The sequence below is a fragment of the Pseudopodoces humilis genome, chromosome 3 (assembly GCF_049639895.1).
Source record: "Pseudopodoces humilis isolate 2021_Gansu_Grassland_sample_001 chromosome 3, ASM4963989v1, whole genome shotgun sequence".
Taxonomy (NCBI): Eukaryota; Metazoa; Chordata; class Aves; order Passeriformes; family Paridae; genus Pseudopodoces; species Pseudopodoces humilis.
Genome location: NC_142202.1, coordinates 58,029,275 through 58,052,088, shown reverse-complemented (window position 1 = coordinate 58,052,088; position 22,814 = coordinate 58,029,275). Strand labels below are relative to the sequence as shown.

The 22,814-nt window shown below is 36.0% G+C and overlaps 1 protein-coding gene across 1 annotated transcript in view; it reads right to left on the bottom strand.

Annotated features, from left to right (window-relative positions):
- The window catches only part of HBS1L (HBS1 like translational GTPase), a 58,982-nt gene that overhangs the window by 23,390 nt on the left and 12,778 nt on the right, over positions 1-22,814 (bottom strand). The window contains exon 5 of the mRNA XM_005518369.3: positions 1,658-1,766. Within this exon, the coding sequence (XP_005518426.1) occupies positions 1,658-1,766 (109 nt within the window). The remainder of the gene's footprint in view (positions 1-1,657; positions 1,767-22,814) is intronic.

Below are 22,814 nucleotides of genomic sequence, written 5' to 3'. Positions count from 1 at the left end.
CAGAATGGGTAAGAACCATGTTGGAGACAAACACCTTTGATCACAGACTGAGTCATCACTAGCCTATCCAAGAATTACTTTAGTCTACAGATGAGGAAGCATTCTTCTTATCTCCTGTGGAGCAGGCACACATGCTTAGTAAGTATCAGAGACACAAAATTCTGTATTTGCTCTTTTTTAGAAACAAACATTTTAAATAGCCATTATTATAGATTAAAAAAAAGAAAAATCAATCACTACTTAAAATTAGCTGGCACATCTTCTTCACTTGGTTAATATTTCTTTATTTTTCTAAACTAAAATTAAATTCCAGATTAAATTACTACACAAAAGTCTCCACGAAAAACTCCAACTTCTAAGAAATTTAATAAGAACATAAGAGATGAAGGTGCCTGGAACTTCATGACTCTGGTTGTCAAAACCAGAGCCACTGATTAGTAGACAGCAAGCGAAAAAAAATATTACTTCCTTTATGTATCACAAATCTCAAACAGTACAGACAATTTGAAAGTCCCAGAAATTTTTCATTTGGAGCTTATTGCATCTGAGATTGAATGAAGGTGATGTCTTTTAGCAATGACATTTACCAGCATAAAGGAATAATGACATCAGCTTCACTCCTTTTATTAAATGTGCTTAAGTAGATGAAACTGCTTGCTTTTCACCCAGTTATCAAACATGCACAAGACACTGTAAGATAAAGACTATGCTGCCCTCTTACTCCCAACAATGCTCTCCAGATCAGAACTACAAACACTGCAGGATGAGGTTGGGATGTTGGCACTTACACTTGAGAATTTTTTGACCTCAGGATGAACTATGCAATTTCTTGCCACACAATAGATGGCTATTGTAAGACTGGGTTCAAAACCAGAATAAGGGTACCTAAGTAAGAAAAATACGTTAACCATTCTAAATAGAAATAGACAAAACCAGAAAATAGATAAAAATTGTGGGGAGCCACAGAACACTGCACAATGATATTTCATGGAACATATTCCCAACATACATGCCCTGTCCTTATATATTCCTTTAACTATTCACTGATGGCTGCTGCTGTAGGTAGACTCTGATTGAGATGTCTGCCGTCTTGCTCTCATGAGACATCCTCCCCAACAGTTCCAAGTCAGGATAAAATTAGAACCACTCTAACTTATCTATAGCACAAGTAGGACCGAACTCTACAACAGTTGTACCCTGGACACCTGTTGAAGTTAATAAAAGCTGCAGAGGAAGGCAAGGTTTAGCTATAAGTGATTGTTTTCCCCATCAACTATTATTAAATATATTACTTCCTTTGAAGAACAAGCAATTACAGTTAAGCTTTATTGATTTCATAATTCCACTTAGAGAACTAAATTTAAAATAAACGAACACCAAGAAAGTTCAGTATTCTATGAAGCGGATGTTTAAATAATCTGACAACCTGATATCTCTATGCACTATTCATAGTGAAAGGATTTGTTAAACTCAAAACGTGAGGTACCATCTTCTGAAAGTAATTCTGAGTCAAAAAAGAAGCTGAGATGGTTAGTTCTGAAGAGTGACACTAAAACTGCTGTGAAAAATAGAAAAAATAAGAAGAAAACTTGCTACAGGTGCATCAGTCTGAAAGAAGAGCTGCTGATGTACCTTGATGTATGAGGGCTTGGCTTACCATGGAACTTCAAATCCCATAGATTGTTTCTTTCCAGACACTGTCATTTTGGTAATTTTTGGCACAATTTCAGATTCCATTCTGGCTGACTGGGAATCCCTTGTTTTTCCTAGTAATAGACAAAAAGTAAGTTTGAACTTAAGGTTGTGACTAACAGGTGTTAAATATAAAGTTTAACAAGTCCCATTACTTCTCTCCAACCCAACTACACCAGTCCTTTATGACCAACTCTCACATTTCAGTGTCTTATGTGAATACATTACATAATTAATCAAAACAGACTACAGTTAAATCTATTGTGAAAATCTCACCTCTATCTCCAAGTAATCACATGACACCTACACTATGCAAGAGCTTTTCTAGAAGCAGCTCTGCAGGATGCCAAAAGCATTTCATGCAATAAGAGATAAAGAAACAGTTCGCAGCTGCTCACTAGATGATTGGATTAATTCCTCTTTAGAGTTTTTCTTTTGCCTTAACATTGTTAACACTGTAAAGCAAAAAAATATGTACACCTCAGGGAATGCTAGCAGCAGCACCAGCTATGTGTGGGTTGCAAGACCTTCCCTGAAATCTGAAAACAGAGTTGTCTCATACTGAATTACACTCAAGAAGCCAAGCAATACTCCAAAGCTAGCTAATTTCAAGGCTATTTAGAAATAATTGCCAGAATTGAGTAACTTAAAGGTATTAACATTTACCGTAACTTAAATGAAAACACAATTAAAGTTCATTTGTAATTTTGTGAAAGTAATTGCACAACTAATACCACTGCAGTGCTATTAATTTCTTATCAAGCTGTAAAAAAAAGATACATTATTTACTCTGCAGAGGAGGAGTTTATATAAAAGTTTGGCCATTTTCATTACACAATTCCCTTGTTATTAGGTTAGGATCCTTTCTTCCTTCAAGGAAAACAACTTTCTGCTTTACAGCATTTGTGACAGCTGCTGCACACTGTGTTCTGAAGGATGTTACACACTTGACAAACCAAAGTAATAGCCCAAATTTAGAATTAGGTTGCATTTTTTAAACACTAGCTTTAACTTTTAAGCTTTAACTACAATGGCATCTGAAAACTAGAAAAATGCCACTGCTCTTCCAGTATTGGATTTGGATACTCAAGATACTCAAGAGTCAAGTGAATACCAAGTTACTCTTTCAAGTATTTTAGATATATTACATTAGGAAGAACTGTTGGAGCCATATTACATTAGGAAGAACTGTTGGAGCCATTTGGCCCTAGTAATATATGTTAATGCTGCATTTCCTTCTAAAGCACAACGGCTACACCTTTAAACCACAAGATCATATTGGTTTGCAGGTTACATAAATGGTTGCGGTCAAGACTGCTGAAGATTTCAGGCAAGGAAGCAGAATACCACAGATGTCTACAACAGCAAACCAAAAAAGCAGACAATCACAGTACAGATGGAGACGTTCTTATTTATCTGATGACTTGGTCTTCATCTCCCTCATTTGTCTTATCTGCTAATACTCATTTTATTTATATGCCACCTGCAGATCTCTGGAAGAAGTAGTTTGTATGTGGTTTATTAATAGTTGCAGACAAATAAGAAAAAAAGATAAGGGAAAGAAAGGCAACAACAGAAAGCATGGGTTAGAAGAATGTCACATCATATAACAAACATATAAATATTTAGAATATAAAATTCTCACTGGACAGGGACTGTTAGTTAAGCACAAAGATTGTGTTTCATCTTCAAGCTCTTATATTGATCGCCTTACAGCACTTTCTTTAAAAGTAAACATCTCAGTTATAGTAAAAATTACATTAGGTTTGTTAAAAAATTGGTATCATTTTTCCTGCATCAATTCTAACAATTTTCAAGCAGACATCATTTTCAACTGACAGATAAACATGAATGGTTTACATGTCATTTGAAAGCTGAATTCTCAGAAAATACCATGCTTGAAATCTGGCTACAAGTAACTAATAATTACAAAAAACACAATTAAATTGAAATTAAATTAGTTGAAAGAAAAGACAAAAATTAATGTTATGTAACTTGAAAATAACTTGAAATATATTAGTCCAAAAGTCAAAGGTTTTACAAAATATGTCTTCTCTAATCAATTTCAAAATTAAGCTTTACTCTGTACAAATAACACTGCAGTGTTTGACACAGACTGAAAGTTGAATTGTACAAAGAGACTAAATACATTCAACAAATGGAGTACTTGAGACAGAAGAAAAGCCTTAAAACTAGAATTTAGGAAACACTACAAGTTAAAAGAAGATACAAAACTACAGTCACAAAGAACAAGAGTAAGTAAAATAGTAGTCCATTAAAGCTGACAGTTTGGGTGGTTCTTTTCTTTATATATATATATGTGTGTGTGTATGTGTGTCTGTGTGTGTGTGTATGTGCATGTATATATGTGTATATGTATACACTTTAGTTTTATAAGTAACAATAATAAATAATTATATAAATAAATAAACACTGAAGCATAGTTGGAGCAAGGAAGCAGACTGGGATCATACAAAGACAAATCAAACCATAGAAATAATCCCAGAATGGCGACATTCAGACAGATGAAAAGGCAAGGCAAGAATTATTAGTAACACTACTGATAGAAGCATCAAATACAATTTTCTGCCTTCAATGTTTTTATAACCAAGTACAATAAAATCAAGCAGCACATTTGAGATAAGGACCAAGTCTGTCTTTTATGCATTGCAGGCGCCATTAAAGATTAATAATTATGGCTTCATTACAAAGGACAGAAGGCTGGGAAAGGAGTATACTTTACTATCTAATCTATAGGGAACCGGAGAAAACTGCATGATAAATTCTTATCTGCTCTAGCAGGCAAAGCAAAAGCTATTTGGCACTTAACAGATTGCATGCAAATCTTTAAGTTGCACCTTGGAACTAAAAGGAAGTCAATGCACAAAGCTGATACAATTCTTAAAACACTTCATAATCTACAAGCAGGGTACCTTATGGCAACTGAAGTGTACTAGAAACCCAGAAACAATGTAGAAACAGTAATCCCAATCTGATTAGGACAAGAGCAGCTGTGGAAAATCAACTTCTGAAGGGAAAGGATTACAAGGATACTCAGATTTTTGCCAAGAAGGCCTTCATAAAGTTCTTCATGCCTACTGCCATTTGGACATTCTCAAACACACACCTAGGTAAGTCAATGGCAACAATGGCAATTTCCTAAATCAAGAGTACAGATAAAGTAAAAACAGTTACATCTTTCACAAATTCCAAAAGCAGTCCCAATACCTTGTTACATTTCACTATTCTAAGCATTGCAAGAAGTAAGTCTAGGTGTGTATCCCTACAAGTAAATGCACTGATTGACATAACAGTAGGAAAATTTAAAAATTTTCCTTCCACAGAAACACATAGTGTACATTTATAAATCATAAAAATTAAAACTGAAAATAAAAAAGTAAAACCTTAAAGGCTTATCAGCATGACAGGTCTCACAATTCAAAAATGTTCAGAACCCCAAACTTCTAGCCTATTTTAAGCAAAGCAGCTTCCATGGGAGGTAACCCCCAGGGCGGCATTTGGTAATTAGACTGCACTGACATCAGAGTACCTAGGCTAAAGCACACTGTAGCTACAAGTCAAACACTACTACAAAACTAAAAGTGTACTTACTGATGAACCTTGTCTCAGTATTAAACTGGGACTAGCCTAACGCCAAAGCTAACAGAGAAGACCTGCACATCCATTACTCCAATACAGCTGGAATGCATGACACCTTGACAAAGTTCTATTATTCTTGGCTGTGTTTTTACCTTTCCTGTGACAGCCAGTTGGTCTTCTGATTTAAAAGAATTTTGACTTAGTCAAAAAGTTTTACTAATGACACCTGATATAGCTTCAAAACTGTTAGCAATACAACCCCAAAATCTGATGGCACAATGAAGTACCTGCAGGCTGATAAACATAGACGATGATGATGACATAGACAAATACATTTGCAGGAAGGAAGTAAAACATTGAGACAGTCTTTAAAAATTAACACAGTCTCTTTAGACGCTCAAGATGGAATAGCAAAAGCATAGATTTAGCCAACCACTTCCCTTCACTGTGAGCCAATCCCTTTGGATTTCCTTTCTAAAATTGGTTGTAAGAAGTACCTGTAGAAGATCTGTACAAACAAATCAAAATATTACTCTGGCTACATTATCAAACATAACAGGCTTGATAAGTCCTTCTTTCAATTTGGTTCATATACATACTTAACACTGAAAGTAAGAGGAAGATAAAAATTAATCTTTTCTCTAATTCTAAGGTTTCAGTAAATGGAAGAGTTGATTGGCAGTCTAGTCTGCTCCCAGGTAGTTTAGAGGTGAGTGAAAAGCAGAGTCTATTAAACAGCCACTCTCTCAAGAAAGACATGTTGATATCAAATGGATATTGGCATATTTGGAGAAATGCATGCTAGCACTGGGTATCTAAATCCACACTGACTTTGTTGAGATGACCATATCTTTCCAACAGCAGAAACAAAATGCCACTCTTTTCAATTCCCATACACAGAAGCTTCTCCTCCCAACTAGTCTTTCACTCATCAAACTGTAAATTGGTACTGAAACTTTACACTCAACTACCTCATTGTACAGAGAAGGCTGTTTCTGATACAGTGAACCAGAATGTTCCATGTGCCTGGATTCAGCTTGAAAAACAAAGACAAATGTCATGTCAGGCATGCCTCGAGCCTATGCTTTTCCAGATAGCAACCTCATTTAAAGAAATCCATGTCTACTCAAACAAACTACTAAAGCTATATAAGCAGTGGCAAAGGATCACATGTTCAAGGGAATTATGTTCAAATTAACTGTAGGCAGCTTGCAATTAGTTTTTCACTTGCATACTTTTGACATTTTTATTTGCTATATTGACTCTTCTCTTTTCAAAACTGGATGTGCACTTCAAGGCAGCTGCATACCATTTCAATTTTGAATTGAAATTTGAATTGAGGATCTTACATTTAATTGGCACTTGATAGACAGAATAAAGTTATTTAAGCAGGTCCTCCTAATGCCATCTAAACCAGCACTGCCATGAAAAAAAACCACACATGCAACACCATGCTTTCTAACCTGCAAGATACGGTTCGCATCCTTTCCTCTGCTACAGACTTTCTATATAACCACAAACAAGCCACTTACACCTCTGTCTGCTGATTATACAGCACAGCCACCAATCACATAAAAGAAAACAGGGTGCTGGTTTTGTGCACCATGACATGAGAAGACACACTTCTGTCTGAAAAGCAGAATTAAGAACCAAGGCTCCTTTCAAGATAATACTTCCCTTCCTGTATGCTGTGCTATGATTTTAAACTAATTTTAAGACCCTATAATTGTGAAAATATTGCAAATATGGAGTACATGAGTGAGTCAAGCAGATGTAGATACCCACACAATTACACACAATTTCATGTTCAGAAGCATGTATCACCTGTTTGCCCACATATATCTGGGTTTATATTAGTATCTAATAAATCTATCATTTCACATAACCCACATGAAAAACTTCAAAGTGTTTACATTTTTCTATTTATACCATAAACCTCATGAGCTTTAAGCCTTTAAATAATTTTATGAATTTGCCTTAAAAGCAGTAGAATTTTATTTCTATCTCTTCATATGCAACAGCACATGTGAAAAAACAACATAAGGAATTATCAAAACTTGTCAAATTAGAGATATACCACTGAAAATAATTTGGTTTGGTTTTATAATTTAAGTGAATTATTTGACACTCATAAATTCTACAAAATGCTGTAGGATATAGTGGTAACTTGAAGTTTAGTTAAGTTTGCAGTGGGATGCAGTACACCGTATCATCAGCGGCACTGATACTGTGTATTAATATTATCAACATATCACAAACCTCAGAACAGTATCAGAAGTCCAAGGCTCTCAACAATGTACCACCAGTACATAGCATGACAAAAGAACTAGAACATCCTAGGTTTCCTAAACTTAGCTTCCTAACTTTAAAAACGTTCTGCCTGCATATAATTTGCTGTGCATCATCCCTATAGTCCATCAATTAAATGTCTTTTGATGCAACAGCAGTGACAAAGTCTGCATGTGTGAGAACTTCAACTTGCAGAATTCCTTCCATATGCAAACTTTAGTATTTAAATTAAACCAGTTCAAAGTATCCAGTTTTAGAAAGCCATATGACATCATGCTACTACAAACAGGAATATACAAGTGGATGCTACTGAACTTCCACAGCACTTCCAAAAATAATGCAACAGTCCAAATAATAGAAAAGGCAACTTGCTAAGTCACCACCCAGTGATGAGACACAGCCATTCTAAAGATATTACTGAAAACAATTCTCCAAACAGGAACACTGAACTTTTTCTTTTTAAAAGAAAGGTTATTTTCTAATAGAAACCACAGTCAGGGGCTTTCCAGGTAACTTGGTCTCATTGTTATAGCTATTAAAGTCTCTGCAAAGTTTCAGATGGTGAATACAATTTTTTTCATGAAACTGGGAGTAGGCATTTTCACTGAAAAATGCTGAAAATAAAAATGTTCACTTGCACCTAACTACAAGAATTTTTGATAAAGAGGGAAGAGAGATACAGCAAGTTCTTGAGTGGTAATCTCTCCATCATGGGCCAGTTTTCTGGGATCCACAACACACAAACAGCACAGATTGCTACCCCAAGACTGAAGTTCGAGAAACAGTTTGCTCCACTACATACAGCTGCAACAATTGGTTGTGCAGCAGCCAAAGTCAGAAGGGCTGGTGGCCTCCTACATCCAGCTGGCACTCCTCACCTCTCTGGCTTTACTTTCAATGTTTGCAGCTTTCAGCAAGTTGACATCTCTAGTCCAAAAATTAATTTGTTTAAGTGACGCTCCTGCCTGGGGGTGACCTTTTTATTTTTTTTACTTCCAAACAGGGAGAATGAACAAAACTGGAAGATAAAAGATACAACAGAAGATTTTTTAAAATGTCACCTAAGGAAAGTATTATTTGCATAAACTAAATCCTTCAAGTGATCTTTCCCCATTCTGAAAACCCACTTGATTTTGCCTTAGCAAACAGTTTGCACATGCTCTTATGCTTAAGTTTTAAAAACTAAACCCCTGAAACACTTCATCAGTACATTCAGAACATAGTTTCTGCAACTGTTTTTGTCCAGGCTAGACACATCTGTGTCACCTGAACTCAAATTCTACTTCTCCTATGGTCTCCATAGTTTCCTACCACATCAATAAACTAGAGGTATAAATTTGTCCTGGATAAATCATAAAAACAAAACAAAAATGGAGGGTAAGAGAAGAAAACCATACAGTGAGAATGAAAATAATAATGGCCAATGATTGGAAAAACAGGTAGGAAATTTGGAATATCTAGATAAGGAGTTTGAAATTATGAAGTAGAAAAAATGTAACTTCATTAAAAAATCTGGAATGACATGAAGAAATAAATACTGTGTTTAGAGCAAAACAATAAATTGGACAAAAAAACTGAACACAACTGAGTAAATCAGAGGATTAGAAGAACACAGACATGGATGTTAGATCAGGTTTAAGTGGATGGAGTGGAATGTGTTATAACAAGGCAACAACACTCTTCCTTTCCTGTCTGAAACACAGCCAAAATTTCTGGAGTCTCACCATGTCTCCTGCCATCAATACTATCTCCCCGAATGAAGCCAAATGATACAGAATCCAGCAGTCAGTTACAGCTGCATTTTCTTGCTCTTCTCACCTGAAACAAACAGCTTCCTGTGAGAATTTTCTGGCCATCAGGACTTACTCAAATTACATACGGTCAAGCCTGCAAGCAGCACAAAATTAATGTTACCTATTAAAACTATTTTTTCCCAGTGACTCCTTACTACATTCCATCAAGTTGTGCACATTTAATTTAGAATATCTAATGTTGCCACAGAAACGTGTCTCAGATAACAGTATATATTTTTATATAAATTATTTTATTCATGTCTATTACAACTGGAAGCTTTCAGCATTTTCACAGCTTAAACTTGTACGTCTCAATATTTGGATGCTTAATACAACATTCCAATTTTTATGAAATTATGTTGAAGCAACACATGACAGCAAAGAAATGCACAGACCAGTTCTATAAGTAGACCATTGGTACAGTCTTTCCAGAAACATGGATAATTAGTCTGGTTAGCATTCATGGTTAATCAGTTACAGGAAAGACAGGCACTGATGCTATAGTAAAACTCTTAAGATTTCCAGTTTCACTAAGCAAACACCTCCCCTGCAGAAGAACGGAGATCTCCTGTACAGCAAGGCGGACTGGGGGGTGGTGCATGTTTTCCTTTCGAGAGTACCCAAACATCAGCTGTCTCCTTTTGGTGTTTCCGATACATAAAATGCGTAAAGCTCCAATAGGAACTCAGCAATCAAAACAGCAACTTTCTCGTCCATCGAGTTTTTCGAAGGATGTCCCTGTGATATTTCTCATACCTACTGCTTTTAGTTCAATGGACTAAAATTCAGTCCTTCACATGACCGTAACTCGGCATAACTCATCCTGTAACTACTGAAACTTAATTTGTGGGAGGTGTATTGCTCTGCATTCTAGCAATGCCAACAATACTTATTCTCAATCCGTAACTGAAGCTACGATCTCCTGTAAAAATAATTTATTAGACATTTGCAGTTGTTCTGTAACAGCACCTTTACTCTCCCCCAGATACACAACCATAAGTCGTTGGTGGTGTTTTCTAACTCAACGAATTTTTCTTAAATGACTGTGAATTGTCTTTCACTGAGATTTAGAAAAAGCTCAGTCTGATATTTCTGAAGTGCAACTTCCTACCATAAATGGTCATGTAAAGAGCAGTGTCAGCACTATAAGCAGGATAACCCTTAGAAGATATCCCCTTTAGCCAGTCACTTAATTAAACAGAACACAGAGTCCACGCAAATTACCAGAATTTCTGTTAAACCTTGGCCCAAAATGAGTATGTAAAACTGAAAGTACAATATGTACATTCTATTACAATTATATCAAATTTCCAAAAATAACAAATAGCAACTTCAGGTTTAATTCATAACTAACATTATAAAGCCAGAGGATGGTGCTATTTGCCTGCACATCATCCAGATAATCCAGAAACAACATCATGCCCTTTATATGTCAACGTTATTTATGCAAGTACATTCCTGTTGATTGTATTGAAGGAGTGCAAGGCATTTTACAAAAAGAAAGCTTTCCTGATCCACAACTTTTACTTATGCACTAAATCTACTGCAGTATGAAACAGAAGTTTAAGAACAGTGAGCATGAAAAACATGGAAACAAACTGACAGTATTTAAAGAATAAAAATGATCTTACATTTGTTCAACTTTTCCACAACCATTCTGCAAATTTTCTCCACAAACTTAACAAGGCAGCCTTTCAATGCTGCAAAAGAAAATGTATTTACTAGCCCTAATGACTGTTAAAAATGCAAGTATTTCTAGCATTTTTAAGTTCCAGAAAATTGCAAAAAAATTTGTGTGGTAAGAACTTCCAGGTAGGACTAGCTAAAGCCTTATTTAAATTTAGGTCCCCTGAATTCTCAACCCTCTCACTCTGTTGTTGACATTACAATCACACTAGATCCTCTCCATGACTTCAGAGATGGCAATGCAGATAGCATAAGGCAATGCCACAGCACAAGGCACACTTCAGAGTGGAAGACTGGTGGCTTCAGAAGACTAAAAGCCTAATCACATATCAAAAATTTATCAGTTACTGAAAAAGCAGTTCAGGGGCTTATGTAAGACATGATTTTAATGAAGCAAGTGTTCAACAGGTTGAGTATAGGTTAAAAGGAAAAAAAAAAATCAAGGTCCAGCAGTACAGCAATTACTCATAATACTGTGTATAAATAAACATGCATTCCTTACTGTAAATTGAAATACAAATGCATTTAATAAAAAAAAATAGGAGTTGTTTGTCAGTGCAAGGGAGAAACTCACTGACTGACACTGACTTTTGCATTTCTGCTCGCAAGGTTATGGTAATCAAACAGCAAATCCTCAGAGATGCTCCCTTTCAGTTTGTGGGGTTTTTCCCTTAAAAAGACAAGAAATAGACATATTCTGCTTACGTATATTACAACGAGTCAGCCAAATACACACATTTTGAAAGCTTTACTTATAATGAAGATAAAGGACATGAAGACAGTATTTATTAGAATTTCATTAAAGGTAAAGACAGTGGAGGTATAGGATTGCCAGCAAAAATGGAACTGAAAAGATGGAAGTACATTATGTAAAACAGTTTGTATTTCAGGGGGTTTTGCCTTGGTTTGATGAAACTGACTTCTTGATAGTCCTTGCCATGCCCACCACCTCCTACTCAACAGAGACATCTTCCCAAGCCAGCAGTTAGAGGACTTCTCTGCGATCTGGCAAAAACCAAGTACAAAGTCTTTACTCTAACTGACAAACTGTGGATGATATGGATATCAACCACATTAAATGTTCAGACTCTTGATGGTTTTGGGGGCTTTTTTCTTCTACTTAGGCAAGCGACAACTCTCCCACTAAGAAGCCTTTCACCTTAACTACTAACCAGCTTTGGGTGTAAGCCTCAGTTCAAAACCATCTTTGTGCTCTATATTTGTTCATAGAACTCAAAGCAGAGTTAAGTTGCATTTTTGCTACAAATACCTAGATGCCTCTTGAATTCCTCAGTCCATAGCCATAGTGGAGATTTGAACTCAAGAAGAATTCCTGCAGGGCATTGTGCTGTTTTCACTAAGAAAGAAAACTGCTACAGAAGAAACAGATACTACAGAACAAAGATGAATAAAGTTTCAGAACTTTTTTTTCTTCTGGAACATAAATAATGCTCTAAATAGTCATAATATAAAAATGTACCAAAGATTATTATGGTTCTCTAAACAAAAAACTACCATTAGACACAAGAACAGAAAAACCAAAACCATTGCCAACAAAAAACCTCTATTACAGTGAAAACAAGTGTGATATTTTAAATCCCAAAATAAAAATCATTAAAATGTATCATTTTGACCAAATAAATGAGACACAGTCATTTTCCAAACTGTCAAAAAACAATGTTTAGTGTTTGGGTTTCTTGGTCAGGAGCAATTGTAATAAGATGAGGAAACTGACAAGGAAAAAGCTGAGAGTATTATCCAGAAGTAATGATGCTGGAAGGCAGGCTCCAGTGAAGGTAAAACACAAGACTGACATTCTAACAAGCTCACCTTCAGAAACAGTTATGTTCCATGCAAGGCTGCTAGTTCAGTGAACCCAAGAATAAGAAGTGAAATAGGAACTAAGATGTTACACCTAATATTTGCTCTCACTTTTTAAAGCAATCTAGCAGAACAGGGCCTGCCTGTGTGCCCCCAAGAAAATGGGAATTTTTTTCAGAGCAGGTTTTGTAGCAGTGCACACAGACACTTTATGTAAGGTAAATATCTAACTGCTGTAAATAGCTCACATGAACTAATAATACACACATGAATGATGGAAAAGGTACCTCTGACAGGTGACAGGTGCCAACAGAGAACTCCCAGACCTAGGAGCCGATAGGCCCTTAATTACCGGAGAGGTGTAATCAAATACGATAGAGTAGGAGAGATGGTACTTACAACTTTACAAAACAGAATAGCTGAAAATCTTATCTCTTTTCTATTTCAACTAATCTCTTAATATCCAAAACTTAAGCAGCTACTAAAAATGTACAACCTCGTAAAAAGTTAAATAACAGATTAACTAAGTTAATTTTAAAAACTGAATCTTTAAAAATTAAACACATACATTTAAAAGCCACCTGAACAATTACTTTAAAGATAAAAATGTTAAATGCTCGAATTTATACCATTCAGAAAGAACAAATGTTAAGAAATGACAAATCAGAAATAAAAGGAATTAAAAATGCGTTGATCTTTGCACGTGTAAATTAGGTCAAGTTAAACATTTCACACAATCTGTTCAAAGGAAACATGCTGAGTGAACATACACCCTTTGACAATGCTTTTTGCACTAGGATTAAATGTAAAATAATGAAGCAAAAATTAAGAGAACCAAGAAAAGTAATTAACAAGGTGCTGTTTCTCCTTTGCATCTTTTCTCCAGATAAGACTAATATTGATCAACCTGCTCTTCCTTACCTCAACTGTTCCAAGATTTCAGATTAAGGGATGATGTTTCATGCTATTGGTTTAATTTTGCATTATTACTCAACGTCAACATATTACATGGGGGTGGGTGGGGAGAGTTAAAAAAACTGCAGGATCACAATTCTTTCATGGATATTTCAGAAAAGCCAAGTAAAGTTTAACATTTTTTCTTATATCAGATTCATCCTAAAATAATTTAAATATTATATTTAAAAATTATTTATATGTAGATGGTACAGTTTAAATACTCTAGAGGCATTCAATTTTAAAAACATAATATCAGAAGAAAACACCTAAAGATTTCCTCCTTCCAGCTTAATTTTATTTTCAGTGTTCTCACATCATGAAAAAAAAGTGGTGCACCATCAATATGCTACAATATGCTCACAACCTGCAATTCAATACTAGAGTTTACATTTCACAATGTGCTATTATTTAGCAGAATGCTTTCCCTATTTTATATTAGAGACCACTTTAAACATCTTCCCCTCTCAATACTACTTGCCACTCATGGTGGAACGTCTGAAGAGAAACAAAGGGAAACGAGGCTTCAAGTCCAGTCACGCTCGTATCTAGTTCTTGATGATTTGTCCCTAACATAATGGGGTATGGGAAGTTGTGCTATTCCACATGTGACTGACTGCTCACAACTGGAAGAGACCCTGACTGCTCATAACTATGCTGGTGAACCAGTATTTTATTCTGCCTTACTACTGGCATTCAAAGCTCAGCTCTTCTGATATAGCTAGCCACATCACCTCTAGCATCTCTTGCTGGTAGACTTTACAAATATTCCTCTGCTGTAAAGGAATTTTTTTGGTTTTTTTTTTTTTTTGCATGTACTTCCTAAACTTGAGCAGTTCCTCCCTTTTGGAAAGAAAGAGTGCAATCTCAGTTTTGCCCTCAGTGCTACATAGACAAAAGTTCGATTAGCACACACACAAACCTATTCAACAGCAGCTATCTTTAACAAAAGACAAGTAATAACCAAATAGATCTACAGGAGAGGATGACCACATTCTCAAAGCTTGAGATAGAAATGTTCAGATAAAGAAGTTTGATACTACAAAGTCTTACTTTACTGTCACATAATTTTCTTCTAGTTTGTTTTTGTGAAATTTTCTGTTTGTCTTCACTGTAAGAACATCTTTCACTGCTTCCTTTAATTCTAATGGAAAGCATCCCACTCATTCCCTAAATAAACAGAATTAGTTTGCCACACTGTCATCTTGTCCCATTCATAAATAGAGTACATTTGAGGAAGATCAGAAATGAAAAGGAAGCAATGGCTACTAAAAATACAAATTAAAAAAAACAACCTCAGCATTCTTTCTTATTTAAGTGTCTTACTGGTAATCCAAAGAATATTCGAATGCTAGGTGTGAAACTGCTAAAGATCTCTGAATCTAACTTGCAAAACAAACTTAAGCTGCATCAATGCAGTAGGCTGATCAAAGGCACTTAATTTATCTGCAGTCCAGAATCTCCACAATATCAAAACCAACAGATAGCCAACATTAGCAGAAAAAAAAAACCAAACAAAAAAAACACAAACCTGAAAGAAGTTCACACAACTATTACTACAAATTTAGAGACTAATCTTGAGCTATCTGAAAAGCCACAAAGTTTTCCTGGACCATTGCAATGCAGTTTGCACAAACACCTAATTACAAGAGATTATATACAAGAAAGACATATTTTCCTAAGGAATACATTATGGATGCTATCAGCAACAACAAACATTACTAAGGATTTAAAGAACCTACCATTAACTTGGTGATTTATTTGACAAAAGGCCTTTGAGTGGCTAACTGATACAAAATACTAGAATTAAGTTCTAACTGTATTTATCAGGGAAACCACTGCAAAGAAGAGCGTAGATACTGGCCAACCTGGAGTAAGCAAGGTACAAAAAAGCTACTTGCAATGCGCAGCAGCACACATTTGAGAAACACAAAATTAAACTTTAAAAACCCTACCTATTCTGTGTTAAAATTTAGGAAAAGTTTATAAAAATTACACCACACTTCAGCATAAGAAATGTTTTCTCTTTTTAACTGCAGCATGTTTTACATTATCTGCATTACTTATCTACACTTCCGATACTTAGAATATATATAACTCTGGAATTTATTTATTCCACATTTTCCTAGGAACTCTTCTGCTGTCAGCCAAACTTCTCTGACTTTCAGCATTATCAAAAATGAACTCGTTTAATTAAGACTAGAAAAAATTAAAACCTAATATTACTAGATCTGAAAAAGAGAGACCCATATTTAGAAAATAACAACCTATATATAGATGTAATGTGAAGCGTAACACTGGAGGCTCTGCTCTCCATTGCCAAAATGGTTCAGAGACAAAAACTGATTTATAAAAAGCCACATATCTTAGTTTAGAAGCAAAATTGAATATAGTAAAGTACAGCCTACAGTTTTAGACAAGCTTTGGAAGATTTATCAGATACAGATCAATGCCAGAAAATTTCATTTGCCAGCAAAGCCGTGCATTTCACTCTATCATGACTTTAGAAGGGAACTCACACGGACTCAAGTTCATTGCTTCGTGTTTTTCTCTACGCTTCACATTTACAGTAGCACCTGTAAGCACACAGATAGCATCTACAGTCTTGTAATAGCTGGTTTGCATACGTGTTATCATAAAAATGGCATCAAAAGCATTAAATTTAAAGCAAGCACATCTGTGTCTTGAAAAATGTTTATTTAAGATCTTTGGGTTTTTTTTCCTTTTCTTCAACTCAAGCACAGCCCTTGGTATATACAGAGTTATGCCATCCTGCCTAGTGGACAAGCAAAGTTAGTCATTTTCCTGTTTATGTGGGTCAGCAATGGGGAAGAGGGAAACATTAAAAATAGGAAAATGTGATTCTAAAACCACAAAAAGATGCAGCAGGGACTCAAACAAGGAGTACCCAAAATAACTTCAACCCATATTTTGGAATTAATTAGATACAAAATTTCCACTTAGGGTGAGCTTCTATAGGCAGTAAAATATAAAAAATAACTGAAGCAACAGCCATTCGAAGTTCTTCCATGTCTCTGACAATATGGCATTACAACTTCTTCAGACACAGGCATTTTCCACAATAAAGTCAGTTAGTTTTCCAAGCTTTTGGCATTGTAAGCATTAATTTCTGACAGTAGACTCATGACTTCTAATTGCAATGGCCATTTCAATCATCACAACAGAAGGGAATAAACTGGTACTTCATATATTTCTAAGTGTCCACGCTGAAGACTGAAAGGCTGTGAATGCAGAAGCTGAGATGATGAAAAATGGGTCCTATCTTGTACTCAATAAGAAAACAGTTCAAGTGTAACTAGAGGCACACAAGTGGTGGCATTTCTGTTACGTCTGATATGTACCTGCCATAATAGACTAGAATATGCAAATAATATGCTTTGTAATGATTCTGAATCATCCACAATACTTCAGAAACACATCCAGAAGACTGTACAGAGATGAAGTTTGCATGGATGACACCAGTCTTCTAGGGAAGGAACAGTATTTGCAGTGAAAAGCACTTTGCATAAACAGAAATTGTTAAGTAATTTTGTGTTTAAAGCTTGCATTTTTATGCAATCCTGGCTTTTACTTTTTAACTTAATTTCTGAATTTTCCCAGGTTTCCTGATAGCACTCAAGCTCCTTTTTACCAGTAGGTAATGTATTTTAACCTGCTTCTTTCACTCCCACTATTTTGGATTGGATATGTCACTTCTAATGTTTAGATGTCTTACTAGTTTCTAAAGCTGAAATGCACTAGGTTTCAACTACGAAACACTACCATGTCAGCATTCCCAGCTGCCTTGCTTTGGAGTACTCAAGTGCAAACTTCAGGGAGGATTTCAATCTTTAAATTGATACATGACAGCACCACAGCAGCAGTGATTCACCCGTCTTTACAACAGGATTCCTAAAAAATCTGACTCCAATCATATCTTCCTGACAATCCAGCAATCCTGCCTGAGAGGTGAGTACATTCTTCACTTTACCTTCTAAAGACACTGATAAAACCAAGTGGTAGTTGATCTTTACCATGACCCGAATGGACTGAGATAGAAGGACAGTGTAAGAACAAGTGGAGCTTTTTCCCCAGGATCTCTGATTCTTCTGGAATCCCAAAGTTCTAAAAAGGACACTATCATTTTTAGTTTCATCCAAGTTCTCTTAGCTTCCAAGAAAAGCACCCAATTTTCATACATGATACAGTCAACCACGGAAATGACTGACTTTGTACCTGGTTTACACTTTGTCCTACCAAAAGTAAACCAAACTAGTGTTAGAGGACCATAAAGGAAAACTCAGAAAAAGCCTGGAGTGTCACTTTTTCCAGTGTAGGTGTACAGTATGTATGAGGAGAATCTCAAAAATGTATTTCAAAGGATTTTAAAAAGCTTTTCATTGCTGGTGACACATTTTTCCCTGAAATAAGCCACTTCCTCTCTAAAACCCACACAGTACCTCCGTGTCAAGATTCAATAACTTTGCAAAGTCTGTGTATACATTTTTCTTACCCAAAACACGGAAGTCTTAAAATCTCATTTACTTTCCATGATTTAAGATATATCATGTCAGATTTCAAACATTTCCACTGAGAAAACATTTTCTTTGTCACAGACTGAATGCATAACATATCTGAGCATAACTAAGTACAACAGGTCCTCATCTCTGTAGCAGGCATTACATTTTTGTAATGTTACAGAAAAGTTATCACAACCAACTGAAGTTGGGAATAAAAATTTCTTCTGAGCTACCAATTTATAAATAATGGATTTTCAAATGAGCAAAATCAAAGCAACAGAGCCTGATATGATAAACGACAGTAAAACCTGAGGAACTCTAAAGCTAATGAAAATATATTGTACATCACCATTAAACTTCAGAATGTTTGCTCTTCTTTGAAGTCTCCCTATAAATAAAATTCAAAATTATCAGTTTGTCTTGTATTGGTTGGCTTTTTTTTGTTATTGAAGGCTCCCAACTTCATTTGTTCATTAACCACAACCAGGAGTGATAGAATTTATCCGTTAAAGCACAATAATCTGCATTCTGACACTTTGCACTAGGAAGTAACTGCTATCACAATGTCCATCAGAAACATAAAAAGACAGTCAACAAACAAGAATTTGCCCATGGAAAGAGAAACACCTGTCATTCTGAACCAAAACTAAATCTTACTGCATTCAACTAAGTGAAAAGAAAGAGCTAATTACATCAAGTCACATTGTGGTCATGTTTGTATAATTTTTTTTTCATTTTTAACTGCTACTGGTGTAAAACAAAAATGAAGGAAGATATTTATACAGGAGAGGCAAAAAAAAAATCAGAAAATAAAAAGAAACATTAACAAAATGCAAGGTAAGCACCTACCAATTATATTTGTGCTTTTCTTGAAACTGCCCACACTGCATTAACAGTTACGTCAAAATCCTGAATACATGCAGAATTAATAAAAAACATAAACCAAAAATACATGCCAGTGAAGAAATAAATACCTGTTTCTCTATTAATATCTATGAACTGTTTCTCTGTTAGAAAAAGAAAGTAGAAAAGCCCAATATCGACAAACTTAGACTTAAATGTGAGACATGCTCTATTCCTAGATCATCTGGCATGTCATGAGTAAGGCTTTTCAGCTTCCTGTGCCTCACTTTCAACTTTGACTCTTTATTGTAAAGTTTTTTTCTTATTAAATATTTATAAAAATAGAGCTGTTCTTGGTGCTAATTTCTTGAGAAATTACAAAATAAAACAAAATAGGCACCACAAAGACAGCTCAACTCTAGATTCCTTGTTGCCTCAACAACAATCAAACCAAACAGTTTGCAGCACTTTTTATTTCCTGCAAGGACTGCACATTTACAGACATCTGACCTCCTTCTTATTCAAGCATCACTAAAATCAAAAATCTTAATGTCATAAAGTGGTTAACAATTCTGTTAGTGGTGCCTGAAATGGAATAGAACCTTGCTCAATCACCAGTATCTGTTTGTTCTGTAACACTAACACAAGCAAAAGGAAACGAAAATGTAGTTTAACTAGAAAAGAAACACACAGAAATGAAATGAAAATGCAGATCTTTTTCACTGAGGGTACCATTTTCACATAAATACTTTTTAGAAATTTGAATTTTAAGAAAGATTTTTCGGAGAACCAGTAAATACCAGCTACATTTCCTGAAAAAAAAAAAAAAATTGCTTGTCTTGACTATAGTGAGAACAACTTACTACAAGACTGTTTCAAATTGCAATCTCTGAATATCACTGATACCAGAACAAAGGGCACCTGAGAAATGCTACACCTGTCAAGAACATATGTTACCACTCAAAAAAGAGAAATCTGCATTAAGCTCCCATTCTTTCATGTTATGGATAAAAAGACTCAAAATATCAAAATAGTGTCTGTCTTCATCAGCTATTACCTCCATACACTGACAAAATCACAAAATTACACCATATTCTGAGTTGGAAGGCAGCCACAAGGACAAAGTCCAGCTCCTGGCCCTGCACAACACCATCCCCAAGAGTCACACCTTGCACCCAAGAACATTGTCCAAACACCTCCTGAACTTTGTCACGCTGGTGCTGTGACCACTTCCCTGGGAAGCCTGTTCCAGTGCCCTAACACCCTTGAGGTGAAGAGCCTTTTTCTTACATCCAACTTAAACCTCCCCTGACATGACTTCAGGTCATTTCCTCAGGTCTGGTCACTGGCCACCACAGAGATCAGTGTCTGCTCCTTCTCTTCCCCTCATGAGGAAGCTGCAGACTGGAATGAGGTCTTCCTTCAGTCTCCTCCAGGCTGAACAAGTCATACAGCTCATACTCATACACTGCCCATACAGCTTCCCTTCATGGCCCTGCTTTGACTGCTCTCTAACAGTTTAATGTTGTTATATTGTGATACCCAGAACTGCCCCCAGCACTCGAGGTGAAGCCACCCCAGCTCAGAGCAGAGCAGGACAATCTTCTCCCTTGCCCGGCTCTGATGCTGTGTCTGATGCCCCCCAGTACAGGGCTGGCCTTCCTGGCTGCCAAGGCACTGCTGGCTCGTGTTCAACTTGTCATGGACCAGGACCCCCAGGTCCCTTTCTATGGCACTGCTCTCCAGCCTCTCATTCCTGTCTGAATGTATCTCCAGGGTTCTTCCACCCCAGGTGCAGAATCTGACACTTTCCCTTGCTGACCTTCACTTGGCTGGTGACTGCTCAACCCTCCAATTTATTGAGGTCTCTCTGCAGGGCCTCCCTGCCCTCAAGGGAGTCAGCAGCTGCTCCCAGTTTTTTATCATCTAAGTACTTGCCCAGTATCCCTTCCAGTCCTGTGTCCAAGTCATTTATGAAGATGTTGAAGAGCACAGGGCCAAGGATGGAGTCCCACTAGAGATGTCTGATGTCACCTCACTCACTAAAAACCTTTGTGGCCAATCCATGAGCCAGCTGCTCGCCCATCTCATGATGTGTTTATCCAGCTGCATGCTGGACATTCTGTCCAGAAGGATCCTGTGAAAGTATCAAAAGCTCTACTGAAATCCAAAAAGATTACATCAACTGGAGTCCCTTGGTCAACTAGGCAGGTTACCTTGTCATAAAACAAATCAGACAGGACTTTACTGTCATAAAGCCATAATGGCTGTGACCACTGACTGGGCTGTCTTTCAGATATTTTTCAATACCTCCCAAAATAATCTCCTCCATAACTTCATCAGACACTGAAGTGAGACTGACAGGCCTGTAGTTTCATCCTTAATACCCATCTTGAAAATCGGGACAATGCCCACCAGCTTCCAGTCAGCTGGGACCTCACTGATGATCAGTAAATACTTCACGAGCAACTCTTTAAAAAAATCTCCATAATCTCATTAGGAAAAGAATAAAATAACTTTCACTAAGTTTTCATAAGTCTAATTCTTCAGAAATGGTTCAAGAATTCTCTTTCAAATATCATTTTAATCTCTACAGACTACAACCATTTTACAGGTTCTAATCATCTTCTGGTCTTACCATTACCAGAAACTTACAGGGTAATGTGTTATTTTCTAAAGGAACACTAAGCATACTAATCAATTATTTGAGCAACAAACTACTGACATACCTCAGAAATCACTGACAACTGTTTCTAATGGGCCATTTTTAAGATGGCCCATGGTTCATATAAAGAACACTTCCATGATGACGCTAGAAGCTGATGAGAAGTTTCATACAGATTGCTCATCTCAAGAAACACCTAAAATCATAAATTGCAATTAGCTTTTATTTTTTGGTAAAATGGTGTACTTGAATAGACCACATAAAGGAGCAACTGGCTGCATTAATACAGCAATACTAAAATAGAGACCCATTCCCACTGAACTACATTGAGATAGCAATGAGGAGTGAAGAGTGTGCTTATATAAATAATTAAATCACCACTGACTCTTTGTTTCCTCACATTGTTCTCCAGTGCAGATAGGTAACTTGCACTCATGACATTTCCTTATCCTCTAATTAGAAGTCTGGACACATTAAATTGAACATAAAATCTAAGTTTATCAGCTGTCAACAAAATGAAACAAAAAAAACAAAACAAACAAACAAACACATAAGATACCCATAAAAATTCAGCTAAATTAAAAAAAAATAACACAAGGGAAAAAAAACTTAACAACAACCCAAAAAAATAGAAGCACCCCCTTTCAGCGCTTTAGGAAGTTTACCTTTACTGCATGAATTACAATGTGACAAAATATTTGCTTGAAATATTGATCCATAATCAAACCTAATACAAAAACATTTTAAAAATTCGAGAAATTGAGTACTTTAGATTTGAAAAAGATGCGATTGATTCTTTGCATAAAGAATCTAGCCTACAGCTGTTGTATAAAGGTAAAACTACTGCCATTGTAAAATGGCACTGTAATAAACTACATATGCTTCATAAAAAGACAAGCCACATCCTATCTTCATACAAATCTTTTTTCCAGATACTCATTTTTGCAGTTG